Consider the following 15,001-nt stretch of genomic DNA (forward strand, 5'->3'; position numbering starts at 1 on the left):
TTATAGAGGATGAGAACTTCTCAGCAAGGAACTACAGGCGTACTAACCCTACCGCACTCCCCTGTGTGCGTGAACCTGCCTCTGGTGCCGATTGCAATCGTTCAACCTTGCAAACGCCCTGTCACAAGTCGAGCACTTGTATGGCCTCTCCCCAAAGTGACTTCTCTCATGCCCAAGCTGCGTAATCTTACGTGTAAACTCTCTGTCGCATAAACTGCATTTAAAAGACCTCGACCCGTTCCTTGGACGCATCGCTTCGAACACGGACGGACCATCGGTCAAGTCGGGATGATAGAAGCGCACATGCCGCTCTTTATCCCTCCTCGTTGGAAATCCGATGGGGGCGGCGTTGCAGTGAAGGGGGCATTGATAGGGCCTGTCGTGGCGGCTGTTATGGGCTTCGCGTTCCTCCTTCTTGTCGTAGCCGACGTGGAAGAACTTGCACAAGAGGCGCTTGCACTTGAAGAGATTCGGGCCGTAGTAATCTTCTATGGTGTCGTGATTGTAGGCCTCCATGTCGGGTGTGAAGGTTTCCAGGACGTTCCGGTTCTCAGCCAGGGCTTCATCGATGCGAGTGATCCCAACGGTGTTTCTGATCTCCCACTCGCCTTTTTGATGAGTATATATGTGATTCCACAAATTGCAAAGATTGTCATAGAAGAAGAGCCCCGAAAATCTGGTCAACTCAGGAGGCATCTGTATCGCAAAGTCTCGATGACGCTCCTTTGCGAGATCAGCGGCATGTTGGTTCATGAAGTCTTGCAACGCAGAACCAAACTTGATTCCATAATTCTGGCTCGGATCGTGAAAGATATCGCCGCACAGTTCAATCACGGTGCTGACGTGGCTGTGCCATTGAGAACAAGCATAGTCCTGGAATGAGAACCAGCCGAGCTTCACTTTTTCTTTACGTTCGTCCTCGGCGTAAGCTTTTGAATCGCTGATCAAACACAAGTATCTCAGACAGCGTACTGCAAGCTCGCAATAAACCGCTTGCGCATTGATGTACTGATTCTGGATGATGTAGCTAAGTTCTGTCAGCTTCAATGCCACTACCTATACAGAGCTCCTCCTTTTCTTACCTCCTCGCTGTGGAATGAACAATTCGAATATGCCCGCCCTCGAGAACATGAACCAGCGATCCGAGATACTTGCTGGCATCTTGTCGAAGCATTTTGTTGTCAAAGTCTACCTTTTGTTGATCAGGGACGTATGACAGAATAGACTGCATCTCATGCCATTTGAGAGGACGTTTTGCGCAGACAAGCCAGCCTAGAAGCTGTTTGGCCATGTCCCAGTGATCTTCGCCATCTGTCAGGTTTAACAGCTCGGCCTTGACTATGCCTAGAAGCTTCTCATATCTGCACCAAACATTAGTACCTCCGTGTCGTATACAGCCGGGGAGTAGAAGGCGAACTTACATTTGCTTGAGCTCCTTGGGAGCCATCTCCTCCTTCATCTTCTCTCTGAGCTTCTCCTTGGTTGGTTGCTGTAAGAGATACTCAATGGCCAGATGAGCATAGAGAAACATTTCTTCAACACCTCGTTAACCAGATTCGACATCCTTATGCTCAAGACTCACCTTCGCTTCGACGACAGATGCTGCTCTCAATCTGGTCTTTGTCGCTTTCCAGGAGATTGAACCCGCTTCGTGTCGCGCGAACCTCCGAAAACTCCTCAATCCGCTTCCTCACGTAAGACTTGATATCTTCCGCATTGTCTGTCGCCTTGAGCTGCACACAGGCATCGTCCTCTGGCATAACCTTTGCCCTAGCGAGCTCTGGAATGGGCTGGCTCATAAACAGCAGCCTCAGGTGACCTTGCTTGATGTCATTGTCGCATTTTGTGACTTGTCCCATGAAGAAGGTCGCCGCTTTGCGCGCTTCAGCGGTGTCACACTCATCTAGGCCGTCAATGATGACATATTGCCTAGTGTTGTACTCGATGAAGGCCTCGATGAGAGATTGGGCAGTTTCCGTGTCCGCCAAACTTGGATTTCCGCTCGACTCGGCTTTTTCCACGCAAAGAGGTAGAAGATCATCATTCGAATCGACCATTTGATGGAGAATGCCTCGGAGAATGTCCAGATAGGTGCGGTGCTCGGAGTCTTCTTCTTGGCAATAGAAGTAGTATATCCTGCTCTCTGAGGGAATTATGTACTTCTTCTTCTTCCGCAGTTCGTCCAACTCATCGACTAATAACGACGCGAGAATTGTTTTGCCTGGAGATTGTTATTAGATCATGATCAACTCACTGAAGAGGGTGATCCTTACCAAAGCCTCTGGTTCCCTGAAGCCAGATAGCGGATTCGGGTGGCTGATCCTCCTTCATCCAGTCGCTGACTTCGCTGTATCTCTTAAACAGCCAGCGGCCAGTATCGGGGCAGATTCGGGTATCTTGGAACTTCTTGTGAAGAGAATCTGTCTTCTTTGAGGCTGATATCCACGCCAAAACGCCCCTTTTCGCTTTTGTTTTCCTCTTTTCCTCGCTCTCTTCATAATCTTCTCGATATTTCTTCACACCATGGAGGTAATCGGACAAATCAGCCTTCACACGTTCACCGTCTTGTGTCAGCAAATCGGGGTGCAGATCTAATTCTGCGCCAGAATTCTGAACACGAGATCCGCTGCTTTGTATAAAATTTTGGTGTCTTTCGAGAGCGCCCAACAGATGATCGGTAGTGGCGTTCAAGGCTTTCCATGTGGGTTTATAGATCTTCTGAAATACTATAGCAGGTGTCAGCCTTCGTCATGTTGCTCTTCTAGGGATCGGGCTTACAAGCCGGTCGCAGAGAGAAAAGTCCATATGCAAGCTGATGGAAGGTCATGACGTCCTGGTAGATTTGCACCAAAGACGCCGCAGTCTCCGGTATCGCGATGAACAGGCGTACATACTCGTGCAACAGTGGCAGCTTGTTCCCAATCTTCTCATATACATCCAGTAGGTTGTCAATCTCCTTGTCCGTCAGATTTGTGACCTGTTCGACCGACGTCAGCAAAGCTGCTTAGAACATCAGTAAGCCCTTACTTAAAGCATACCTCGAGGAGAAATCGAAGCGGGCCCCAAACACAAGCCATGATCTTTGCGACGTGCTCAAATTCGAGAGCTGTCAGGACCTTTTCGAAATGCTCCATGCCGGTGAGAAATGGCTTTATTCGCTTCATATTGATCATATTTCTAGTAGACTCCCGGATTGACTGGATGGAGTTGATGTATTCGAGCACATCTTCATTCGTCGTTGACTGGAATAATTCCTTCTCATAGGGCTTTGTGACTCCCTTTAGGAACTTGTCCACGATGTCAGACAGCGCTTTCGAGTCAATTGCTGCACCATCCATGGCTCAATTCAGCGATGCCATCAAAATAGAGCGCCGTAGACTGGGCTAAGAGTTGCTGGAAACGAAATATATATTCCCGACCAACGTTGGGCGCGAATCTCGGTGAGGTTGGAGGCGCAGCAGCTGGGCAGCCGCTGGGAATGTGCACATGGCTGCCTTACATCTATACGGCAACGATCGTATGCAGGTCTCTTGCCTCATTCTTGATCGATTGGATGGAATTACAGCCTACCGCTCTCATTACCTGTACCCATTGCACGCACCATGTGAACGTTTTCGCCACAATAAAAGAGACACTGACAATGGAGCTTCGCGACTGTGCAGAGAACTGCTGGTGTTAGTGTGCTATAGCAGTACAGATTCGTCCCCTGTCCCTTGCCTTCCTTAAGGTACGCACAAATGCTTTATTTAACAGGCATAATAGCCAAGTAAATCCAACGATGGCTCCAAAAACAGATTATCCAATAGTATCACTTCGACATTGGATTGCCGAGACTGATTTGTTACCTCGGTGGGTATAAATATATTCGCTTGCGCCTTGCGACTGTCAGTTCCTCGTTTGCGCCTTAGTGGCAGCCTGCCGGAGGCTGGGTGGTAACGTTCGAAATTGATACTCATACATGATGCTCCTACTTGATGCTCATACTACTTCTCGCTAATGAGCCTGACGCGCGTTCATGATGGCTGTGACAAGACGCACACACCCAGATTCTTGGACCTTGTGTTCGGTGAGCCGGTAGCATTCCTATTAGGATCCTAATAGATCAGACTCTAGGCATTTATTCATGCGCCTCTCCTCATCCTCACTTGTTTGGGAGAATCCAATGCTTGCTACTCTCACATATGGCGCACCAAGCGAGCATTGTTACCATGTCGTCTATAATACCAGCGCCAGTGAGAAAGTGGCTCGAAATAATATTACTAGGCGCTGAATCAATATGCAAAACTAAAAGATTTACCTCCTTATGCCCTACCCCATGCACCTGTATCACCGTTGTCTATGTAAGCTCTAGTCTATCTGTTTCCCTGCTACAGCCATGGAGCACGTATGCATCCGCCCATGCCAACGCCTTGCGGGCTTGTCCAGTCGATCAAATTCTAGTCTATCCTGTACGAAAGAAGAAAACAATTGGTTCTGTGAATGAGTGATTGTAACTAACGCCGAATGATTAGCCCGATACGTCATGCAGGTTGAAAGGATGTGATGCCTTGATGGACAGGCAACACAAACCTTTAAACAGCCACGATAAAAGCGAGTTCATGGTAAGCCAGGTTGGCGTTGAAAGATCAAATCAAGGAAAATAGAAGCGCCGCTGGTAAAGAAAAAGGAAAAGATTTGGCTCAACGGAGAAGAGGAAAGAGAAGAAGGAGAATGCATCAATACAAAAGGCTTGGATGCTTTACTTCCGGCCTGTGGAGATGAAGCTGGGGATCATGGCGGATGAGTGAGAGGGCCCAGATGCTGACGATGAGCTAGATGCGTAGTGTTTGCAGATTGATGAAAGGGCCATGCATTGTTGATCGTGAAATGACATGGCTTCCAAATGTTTGGCCTGCCAGAACCGCGGGAGTCTTTTTCTCGCCTAATAGGAATCCGACCGTGTATGGGAAGCTTCTGTGTCGTGGGGCGTTCGGAAGCTCTTTGTAGGCCAGTTCGAAGGATATTCAGGACATTTGCACATCAGGGAGGGAATCGAAGCCTTGGGGGCTCGTCTTTGGAGGGATATCTGCGCTGAAGATTCTAAAGCATGTAAGCACGATGTCGATCGTTTGGCCTTTCTGGTGGGAGGGCCTTTTCCCTGGCAACCTACACAAAGATGTAAGCAGCCGCTGGACTATACAAGTGCTTCGTGTGGCTAGATGCCCAAGGCGAGTTTGACGATGGCTTCCAGCCAGAGGAGGAGCTTTGTCAACCTGTCAACATACAGTTGCGTTTTTACCATTTGCCGGGGAGCAATGAGCTCATTCGCTCTCTTCCTCTGCTCCCAAGTTTCCAGTAGTTGCTTTCCGATAAGGAGAATATAGTCGAGATCCAAGAGCTCGGTGTTGATAGGGAGACGGCCGTGGATGATGCTTTCAAGACACCTTGTGGTATATCTCGCCATTCGTCCTGCTTCGCGTTGGATGATTTGCTCGTGGGCCCTGATCCGTAGGCCGGCATCTTCTTTCTTTGAGCCGCAGGGCTTCGGTGGATGCGTGGAGGTCTCGTAGACCGTCCTTTGATAGAAGGAAAATTGAATGGAGATGTTTTGCTGGTGAGCAGCACTTTGCGCCGAATTTCCGGAAGCCATCTCGCCCCCAACTAGCGACCTCGCTCTCTGTCGCATGCAAGATGAGCTGTCAAAGCTCCCTTTCTTCCCCCATTTTTTCTTGATATGCTGCTGTACGTTACACTCATGAATGCCTGAGTGCCTAAGGCGGATAGGAGGTATCCCTTACAGAGCACTTTTGTTCGGCTCCAGTATATCGTTGGGAAAACGTCGCTCAGCCGCATCAATGATCCATAAATGCCTTACGCAGAGCCGCATTGCATGCAGGCTGAGGTGCCATTCCTGCCTGGACATTTCGGGAAGAAGCCGCAGTAGCATACTCCGAGTTGGTCCAATCAACGGTGTCAAGAAACACAACGAATGGCCATCTTCCACGACATCTGGTGGATCGTCTCTCACGCAATTGGGGCCACGATGCAGGCCGAATATTGCTTGTGCTTGGTTTCGGTATGCCGTCGGTTGACGTGGCTGGGGTGCGCAGGGAGGGTTGTTTCATGCGGCCGCAGCTGTGCGTACCTTATGACCGGATATCATGTCTTTGGGAAAGGTATATCGTGATAAATTCCGTCTGAAATTGCTGTGCTAGATCATCATTGACTTCGATACATCGGGTATGTATGGCTCTGTAGGAGAATTGAGTAAAGTGCACAAAGAGCCTCTCCAAGTACGGTATCGCATGGCATCCTTTATAATCTCAGCCTTCTCCTGCCAAACTGTATAAACTCAAGCTGTACGGAAGTGGTTTGTTCCGGCAGGTTTCAAAAAGTCTCCGTAGTTGTAGTACAGCAGAAACACATGTCTGACCGGTGAAAAATTGAGGAATGGTTCACTCGCCGCAGTCGGCTGTTGTGATCGAAGCATCAGTACTTGAAAGGGATCAATGCACCAGCGAAGCGCGTGTCGGCCATTGCTTTGGTCTTCCTGAGTCGTGGATGTAATAAGAATGCAAGGACAACGTACATTTCCATGTAAGCATACCCGGTGCGTGAATTGGGCTGAGGGACATGCGATGTTGTTGAATCCGATTTCTGATATCTCGATTAGATTTTCAAGGTCACGATGAGAGTTGAATACTCAATGAATTCTTTTCCTCTCAACATATTTATTGCCTTACACCAGCGAGACGCCTAGACGACGGCCGATTCCATCTACTGCCGCAGCGTCTAATCGAAAAAGCCATTGACCATGGTCTTTCCACGGCCGTCACAGCGTGAAGATTTCGAGATTGCCTTCATATGCGCCCTCGAAGTCGAATTCGAAGCACTATGCCTTGTCGTCGACGAATTCTGGGACGAAGAAGAAAACGTTTACGGCAAAGTAGATGGAGATGCCAACAACTACCGTACCGGCCGCATTGGCAAACACAACGTCGTCCTGCTGCTGCTATCGCGCATTGGCAAGGTCTCTGCAGCCAATGCGGCATCTAGCCTTCGCGCAAGCTTCCCTCGACTGCGTCTGGCCGCTTTGGTGGGGGGCTGCGCGGCGGCTCCTCGAAGCAAGCACACCGATATATTACTTGGGGATGTCATCATCAGCACCGGTGTAGTTCAATACGACTTGGGCAGCAAGCATCCAGGCGGATTTGTACGAAAAGATGGCGTCAAGAGCAGTCTGGGCAAGCCACACAAAGAAATCGAAAACATCTTAGCTGCGCTACAAGTGTCCACGATGAAGGATAAGCTCACGGGAAGGACAGCAAGTTTATTGTTGAACATGCAGGAAAGCACTTCCAGGCTTGGCTATGGTGTCAAGTATCAGTATCCTGGTATCCGTGAGGACAGACTTTTTGAAGCCAATTACCTTCATAAGCACCGAGCCACGGACTGCATCATCTGCAACCAATCACCTGATGCCGTGTGCAAAAATGCGCTGCGCGCATCCTGCGAAGAACTGAATTGTCAAAGCCATCATTCGGTCTACCGGAAACGGCTTGAAGAAAAATTGTTATTGTGTCAAAAGGGGGACATCTCGCATCAAAATCCAGCAATATGGTTCGGCACTTACGGCTCCGGTGATACCGTGATGAGGTCTGGCCAGGACCGAGACACCCTTGCGTTTGAAGAGGACGTGATTGCCTTTGAGATGGAGGCGGCTGGGATATGGGAAGAACTTCCCAGTATCGTGATAAAAGGAGCATTTGATTATGGAGATTCCCACAAGAATAAGCGATGGCAGGCATTTGCTTCTGCAACGGCTGCTTGCGCCACGAGGGCAATCGTAGAGCAACTTGCTTGGACAGATAGAAGGGAGCTGATGATGTTTACACAAGGTAGAGTCAGACATTGTTCATGTGTACAGACGGATGGTTTGACTGACACGTGCTGCAGTCATCGAAGAGAACCATACGAGCTACGGGGCCCAACAGACGAACGTGATTAACAACGCACGTGAAAGTGCATATGGGCGTATAAAAGGGAATAAATGCGTGGGGGAAAGCGAACAACTCAACTTGATCTCATCCATCGACCCTTTCCAGATTAGTAAACTGCTCCAGCTGCATCAAACGAAGACGAAGAGCTGGAAGAAGAGAGGTCTCAAAACATCGAAGGTCCTCCAATTACAGGATTGTTCGAAGAATTACGACCAAAGAGGGGAAAGGCTTCAGAGATCTCGTTCACAGACCGCAAGAAGAAAGGTCTTCTTTCTTGGTAGCGCGAGGGTTATGAGGAGACATTGAGTAGACTCTCTCCCGTCACAGTCGCGGACTTCATGAAGAGGGAAAGTGGCATCATAGCAAAATTGGAACAAGTTTCATTTACCCCTATCGATCTCCCCAAATGCAAGTCAGACTTCTAATAAACGTCTCCATCGGTAAGAACAAGGCATATTTCCGTATCAAAAGAATACCTTACTTCACATCAAAATGCAAGCCTTATTCCTTTGTCTAGTCCCCTTATCCGACGCTTCGTTGTCAGCCACCGTAGCTCCTTCTGCAGCCGCCATGTTGGACTGGTAGGCACCGGTGCGAGCAGTATTCCCTGTGACAGCAGCTCTTTCGGACACACCTTGCGTGGCCCAATCGCGGATGTTCTCTGGGAGCATGCTCGAACCAGGAATGGCGTTGAGTATTGCGATCCTACGATTATTGGCCGTGGATGAGTTCTGCCGGAGCAGAGCATTCGAAGTTTGGCGGGGGCGTCGTGAGTCACGGTTTCTCCTGATGCTCGTTGGCGATTGCATTTTGTTGTCGTATGGTTTGCTGACGAATGTAGAAATGTTAGCCAATGCATATCATGAGGTCTGCACATGCAGTATCGTACAGCAAACTGGGGATACTAGAGACTGACATTTTGGGATCACAGAACTTTTTTTTCTTAATAGATCAACGAAGAGGCACTGGTGTAACTGGAGAGAGGTCAAGTTTGACAAGCCCTCTTACATGTATTTATAGTTTACTTTGTTTAAAGTTCTCAACCGTCTTACGGAAGGCATGGATGTATGAAGCGGTCCGTTTCCGCAGGCGTTCGGTCAAGTCTTCACGCAACTTTAGTTTGGAAGCCTCGTTTGTAGCTGCACACTCCATGCAAGGGGGAAGCATGAAGGGCCACGCAATCTCACATGATGCACGGAGTGCATGGCTGCGTGAACAGAAGTGTGTGTCTAGCGCCTGTTATCTATGTACCATCAGATATGGTCGTGCTCAACAAGCCGATTGTCATCAGGAAATATTGAATGATGCTTCGGGTGTTGGATGGGCCTTTTGAGGATGCGATGTTCTCACAATCTCCTGCAGGTACAAAGGGGAAAGGCACGACACAAGGACTATTGTTCTCGCAATTCGTCATGAAGAGGTCCAGACACCCGTTAATTGCTACCAGAGTGGCAAGACAAAAAGAGAGGGAAACCAGAGCGGAAAACGCTCAATGAAGACAAGGCAAACAAAAGGCATTAAGGCAAATCAGCGCCAATGCCCAAACATACGGCACTATTGGCCGTGCCTCGCGCCTTGTCTGTTCTCTTGTCTTCGAGCTTTGCTGTTTCCCTCTTTCTTTTTGTCTTTCCGTGGAATGACTAGAGCGAGAGTGGGGGTCGCCTAAAAAGCAAGTTGAGCGATCGAGGGGCATCTCGGTGATGTGATGAGTTGTCATGGCATATCGTTGATGATTGGTCTTTGGATGTATGAGCTGTTCAAGCGACTCCCACTTCTTGTAGCTGTTTTTGTACATGGCCTGGTTGCCTTGGGTTGCCTGGTTTCGTATACATTGAGCGTCTAATGATAGGCTAGCATTTGCTGATGCGTCTAGTATACCGCACGCTGGCGGGAGAGTGATCTCGGCCCAAGCGGTGCTGAGGGACGATACCGAAGCTTGATGAAAGCTGACGAAAGAGCTGTGGACCTTGGAAAAGTACTGTGAGTAAGGTAAGGCAAGCTCGAAAGAGCAATCTGAGGTGGCAGAGCTTCGACACCGCACGAAGCGAAAAGACGCCACAACTGATGTAGCCTTGCTCGATGCAGCAGTGATTATGAGAAAGGCTATCAGTCCAGGCTTACCGAACTCTGCTCGTATGCGGGCCACCTCTCGTACGGCCCAGCAGTCCCGCACGGTTTTGATTACATACATGAAGAATATGTCACAAGACGGGCTCTGCTCTCTGCAGGTCCTGCTGAAGTTCAGTGGTTGGTTATAGCAACGCAGACCGTGCGAGGAGGCTGCATAACTTACAGTGTGTTTTAATCGGCTTTCCGGGCATTTTCGCAAACAATGTCTCAGTTATTCGTCCCTTTTGTGTATGTAGTGCCTGTAATTGACGTCAAACAGTCCAAGAAGAGCCGCCTAACGCTTAAAGTTAGTCGTCTGCGGGATGAGCCTAGCTCCCGCCCGGGGTGGGTTTACTACCTAGTTACATAACCATGAGAGAGGAACAATTGGTAGACCCTGATATGCGATAAGGGGACAATTTAGCCAGATATGAAGCGATGGACACCTTTGTCTTTCAATACGTAGGCAGACCACTATACAAAATTTCCCACAGTCCATGAGACTTGCATTCATGATGGAGGTGGAAACAGAGTTCCGTATCTGACTGTAAAGCTGCCTTCATGCATTTCGTCTGCTATCCTGACTTGTCTCCCCATCTCCCACATGGCTCGAACACCGTCACATGTGATTCCCTTGTTCTCTGACTTCGGATATTTTAGCCACCACCGCTCTCGCCGTTAGAGATGCCCAACCGAAGAACTCCATCAGTCGAAATCAGCAGCGGACTGCCAAAGCCCCCAGAAGTAGCAAGACAATCCGAAATGAAACCAGGGAAAGCGTCCTGCACCGACTGCTCATCAAACGTAACCGCGTTTCCGTTCGCAAAGGCGCCAATAAAGACCTCGCAGTGTCCGACCAGGACAGAAATAGCAGACTCCTGGGCGCCCTGAGTCGGGGGAGGGATGCTGCAGACGCCGTTCGAACAGTGGGCGGAGAGCAGCTCGGGAATGGCGGTGTTGCAGTCTGCGGCGTTGACACCACTGTTCTTGCCGTCGCCGCATTGGGGGGCGTTGAAGGTGACCGAGCCGAGAGAGGTGGTTTGCTGGGCGGCGGTTGTGCCGAGGAGGCTGGCGAGCAGCGCGATGGCTGCTGGGGCCTTCATTTTGGTATATCAGGTTCTAGGAAGGCTGAAACCTGTTTGTTGTTAAGAATCGTGGTGATTATGATGTTGTTGGACTTGGGGGGAGAGACGTCTGTATTTATCTCTGGACAGTGTAACATCAGACATTGATTTATCCGCCAGTCACATACCGGAATGCTTCATTGTCAAAGAAACCTCCACTTGTGTCGGCAATACTCTGCGAGTATTTCTCCTGAAGATTACTCTTTTGAGTCTGTTGATTGACTGACGTGCGGTTGCTGACGTCCCCACGAAGATCATGCCCGGACCCTGCTAGCATCGGGATAACTTCACTACCCTGCTCCGCCCCCGGATTTTGCTGCCGAAAGACCCCAACTACGCCCGTTTGGATGCAGGTAAGCGGTGAATCAATTATCCCGCCGGCGGTACAATGGTTATAGGACGCAGTCAGCACTGTGATGACAAAGTTGTTCGGGCAGATTATAGTCTCCTTGCGAGCTCGGGACTTGTGGTATAACGGACGAGATAGGACTCAACCAGCGGAGACCTGATATAATACCCCGGCGCCGGCCTAGTTTCCGACTATTCAGTCAAGCTTATGTACAAGAAGACAAGCTTGTCTATTTTTAAGTTGTCATTATGCATACCTCCGTACAGGACAGGGTACCGGGTGTGCTGCTGTTGATCTGACATGCCTTTTACTTCAGCCCAGCAACTCCAGTGCAGGTAGATGTAAATAATTGATCTGCTCTCTTCCACCCAAGAACCATTTGCACTATTGTGCTAGATATCCCCCACAGGAGTGGCTTTCATCCTACCAGCTCTTGAGCCCTTGGACCGTCATCGCCCAACGCCCAAGACCCAAACAACTATGGCCGCTCCCGTCGCAACCACAGCAGCCAGAATAGACGCAGCAGGCATATAAGTGCCCAGCATCGCCATGCTCGTCAATGTCGCAAATATTCCGCCGGCGGGGGTGAGGGCTCCATACGCCCACGACTGGAATGCAGCAGCAAGTGTTCCTTGACGTCCATTAGCTGAATGCACACCGCATTTCTTCTGATGACTTGTTCGTGTATGGAGCATTATGTGGATGATATGTAACGACGTACCCGCTCCGATGCCAATCGGTCCAAAGCCCAGGCAAAGTATCAAGGTGCAGACTGCGGTAAAGGTAACCGCCCAGGCTAGGATCACGGCAAGGATGTCTGTTTCGCGCGTTCTCTGTTAGCAAGGCATTGGTCAAGAAGCCGTTGCGACTTACGAGGCTGAGAAAGCCACTCGATTATGATGTTGAATAGATGGATCAAGCCCTCTAGGCTATCGCTAGAGTGGAGGAAGATGGGCGCCATTGCAGATGGAATAGTCGCAAGATGCTCTTGGGATAGATTGGCGCTGGTGGATTGGGAATAATTTCTGATCCAAGTTGTAAACTGCGTTCGAGACTGATTGATGCCTAAACGAGGAGATAAAGTTCAAAAGGCTTTGGGAGAGGATTAATGTTGCAATAACTGCATTATCGCGAGCCAATCAATATCCCTATGGTGTATCTGTATTTCCGATGCAAGGGAGAGCCTTGTGGTACATTGATGCTGTATGGTAGGCTCTTAGGGTAGGTGAGTACACAATTGCGGTCCGGACACTGTGATTTCGACGACTATTGGTAGACAGCAAATAGTAAGCAAAACATTCTCTTCTTTCCTAAGATATACCTTATATCAGTTTCCTCCTTAGAAAGCCTGCAAGAGACGATGGCCTCATGATGGACAAGTCGGAAGTTCAATGGACTCAATTGTCGAATTCGCTATAGACTGAAAACGGCTATATAAAAGATCACTGTGTGCTAAGACTTGAGGATGGATGGTCTGAAACGATTGCATCAGTACCCTCTTCTGTCTTGTAGTCACTCACTTGAGGGACGCAAAGTTGCTCCACCAACCCTCCAAAGTGAGATGCAACGCCCCCGGATTTGCCTCAATCTTGTCCTTCGCAGCAACCAGCTCTTCCACATCCCAGTTCGCCCAAAGAAAACGTCCACTGAGAAAGTCCGATTCGGGACCCGCCAGCCAAACCGCCATGTTGGCCATGAGCTCCGGAGAATCCTGAGGCGGCATCAAATTGGCCTTGTCAGCCATTTCGCTCTTCACGATTCCAGGACTCACGTTAAACGCCTTGATGTTCGGATTCTCAGCCTGGAGAAACTCCACTACCGAAGCAGTGGCCAGCTTGGAGGAGACGTAGCCGCTCATGGGACCGGCGGCCGGACCCATGTGAGCCGCGCCGGTGTTGACGCCGATGAAGACGGGCTTTCCTCGCACCGGCTGGGATTGGTTAAGGAAATACTTTGCTAGAAGATAGGTACCAAGGGCGTTGATCTCGTATCCTTTCCACCACTCGCTCGTTTCGCTGGAAGCAAGGGGTCCAGGCGTCGGCAGGTATCCAGCGTTGGCTACTAGAATGTCGAGAAAGCTGACTTTGTTGATTTGCCGGAAGAGATCCTTGACTTGATCTTCTTTCGACAGGTCAGTCTGTATGGAGTGGAACTTTGTGCTTGTATATTGTTTCGCGAGCTGCAAAATGTTAGGCCTGGCGGCTCTAGTTGTAGGTATTGTAGACACTAACCCTTTGTTCGACTTCCTTGAGGAGATTCAGACGTCTTCCGATGAGGAAGATGTGGTCCGCTTTGGCCTTTGCAAAGGCTTCGACGGTGGCTGCTCCAATTGTCGTTCCACCGCCGGTGACTAGGACGGTCTTGCCTGCTACTGAGAGGTGCTCCTGTGTTGGGTCGACTGCCGGGGTGGGCTCATGGTGATACGTCGCGGTAGCTGTTGGAAAGCTCATCGTGACTAGTTTGCTTTGTATATATAATGGTGTTGGAGAAGTTGTCGAGAAAAGGTATTTGTTGAAGGTTGTTTTTGCAACACGAGGTCAAGGCGGAACTGAGTGGCGTCTTTATATGTCTTGATTGCTCTGAGGGAGTGCCTCCATCCACCCCCATCATTCATAACTGACCCCAACACTGATATACTGCGAAACGCCTTGCTTAATCCTCCGAGGAGCAGTTTCAATCCATTTATCATCCCACTCTCGATGCGCAACTCAACTGGAGAGCAATCAACACCCTCAAACCGCTCCACATTCGTCAACGACCTCTTCTTCCACCAAAGATACCGTGTACGGCTGATTTCAAATCGAGACCACCATAACTTCCAAAGGTAAACTAGAACGTTCGTTCGCTGCCACGGAATTAAGAAACTCGGTCAGTGAAACCCTCCAAGGTGAAGTCTCCGGATGACTGATCCTCCATGGCAAGCTTGTGGGTGGAAATGGCTTTACTTGGACTAGTATGATTGGCCGGCACTACCCCGACGGTAACAATCCGCGAGCTTATTAGCAAGCAAATCGAAATGGCTTCGGAAAAAGAAACCAGTCTATTACAGATAAATACTTCCGACATTGCTGGAGTCGAGGTGCCGATTGGATACTCGAAGAATGCATTGCATCGCCTGCCGGGAAAGCCCCCTGACTCTCGACTTATCACTATTTAGTACTGGCAAGACTAGGTATGATACTTGGTCAATCCAGCACAGAAGCCGGCTGCAGTCTACTGTTGAGGACAACGGGGAGACCGGAATTATGATGGTACACTAAACAACAGCACGGAGGCATCTACGACATTAAACTGCCGACACAAGGTCTATGTACCAACAACTTTGACACTTAAAGGGAAACATGTCCGAGGACAATTCATTTCCTCTAGCGCCGCCCAAGTCAGGTTCTCCATTCGGGGTTTTTCTTTTTTTTTTTTTTTTTTTTTTTTTTTTTTTTTTT

At 49.3% G+C, this 15,001-nt stretch overlaps 6 protein-coding genes across 6 annotated transcripts; 1 reads left to right on the forward strand and 5 right to left on the reverse strand.

Moving 5' to 3' along the window:
• Positions 1–48: 48 nt before the first annotated feature.
• BBK36DRAFT_1198507 (hypothetical protein) lies at positions 49–3,338 on the reverse strand (the record flags this gene model as incomplete). Its single annotated transcript, XM_024897038.1, has 7 exons — positions 49–1,027; positions 1,083–1,361; positions 1,422–1,533; positions 1,583–2,221; positions 2,274–2,718; positions 2,849–2,977; positions 3,039–3,338. 7 exons carry the CDS (start codon positions 3,336–3,338, stop codon positions 49–51), a joined length of 2,883 nt encoding a protein of 960 aa, XP_024750135.1.
• Positions 3,339–5,003: 1,665 nt separating this feature from the next.
• BBK36DRAFT_19436 (hypothetical protein) lies at positions 5,004–5,629 on the reverse strand (the record flags this gene model as incomplete). Its single annotated transcript, XM_024897876.1, has 2 exons — positions 5,004–5,145; positions 5,265–5,629. 2 exons carry the CDS (start codon positions 5,627–5,629, stop codon positions 5,004–5,006), a joined length of 507 nt encoding a protein of 168 aa, XP_024750136.1.
• A 1,164-nt stretch (positions 5,630–6,793) lies between these two features.
• Positions 6,794–7,987, forward strand: BBK36DRAFT_1116960 (purine and uridine phosphorylase; the record flags this gene model as incomplete). Its single annotated transcript, XM_024890294.1, has 1 exon — positions 6,794–7,987. One exon carries the CDS (start codon positions 6,794–6,796, stop codon positions 7,985–7,987), a length of 1,194 nt encoding a protein of 397 aa, XP_024750137.1.
• A 2,757-nt stretch (positions 7,988–10,744) lies between these two features.
• On the reverse strand, positions 10,745–11,191 carry BBK36DRAFT_1116968 (hypothetical protein; the record flags this gene model as incomplete). The annotated part of the gene is made up of 1 exon (XM_024890295.1): positions 10,745–11,191. One exon carries the CDS (start codon positions 11,189–11,191, stop codon positions 10,745–10,747), a length of 447 nt encoding a protein of 148 aa, XP_024750138.1.
• An 819-nt stretch (positions 11,192–12,010) lies between these two features.
• BBK36DRAFT_1198516 (hypothetical protein) lies at positions 12,011–12,522 on the reverse strand (the record flags this gene model as incomplete). The annotated part of the gene is made up of 3 exons (XM_024897039.1): positions 12,011–12,192; positions 12,283–12,378; positions 12,435–12,522. 3 exons carry the CDS (start codon positions 12,520–12,522, stop codon positions 12,011–12,013), a joined length of 366 nt encoding a protein of 121 aa, XP_024750139.1.
• A 555-nt stretch (positions 12,523–13,077) lies between these two features.
• BBK36DRAFT_1140589 (NAD(P)-binding protein) lies at positions 13,078–14,011 on the reverse strand (the record flags this gene model as incomplete). Its single annotated transcript, XM_024893392.1, has 2 exons — positions 13,078–13,698; positions 13,793–14,011. The coding sequence occupies 2 exons, from the start codon at positions 14,009–14,011 to the stop codon at positions 13,078–13,080; spliced, it is 840 nt and encodes a 279-aa protein (XP_024750140.1).
• Between the last annotated feature and the right edge of the window lie 990 nt (positions 14,012–15,001).

This window comes from Trichoderma citrinoviride, assembly GCF_003025115.1.
Source record: "Trichoderma citrinoviride strain TUCIM 6016 unplaced genomic scaffold BBK36scaffold_6, whole genome shotgun sequence".
NCBI classification, from domain to species: Eukaryota; Fungi; Ascomycota; class Sordariomycetes; order Hypocreales; family Hypocreaceae; genus Trichoderma; species Trichoderma citrinoviride.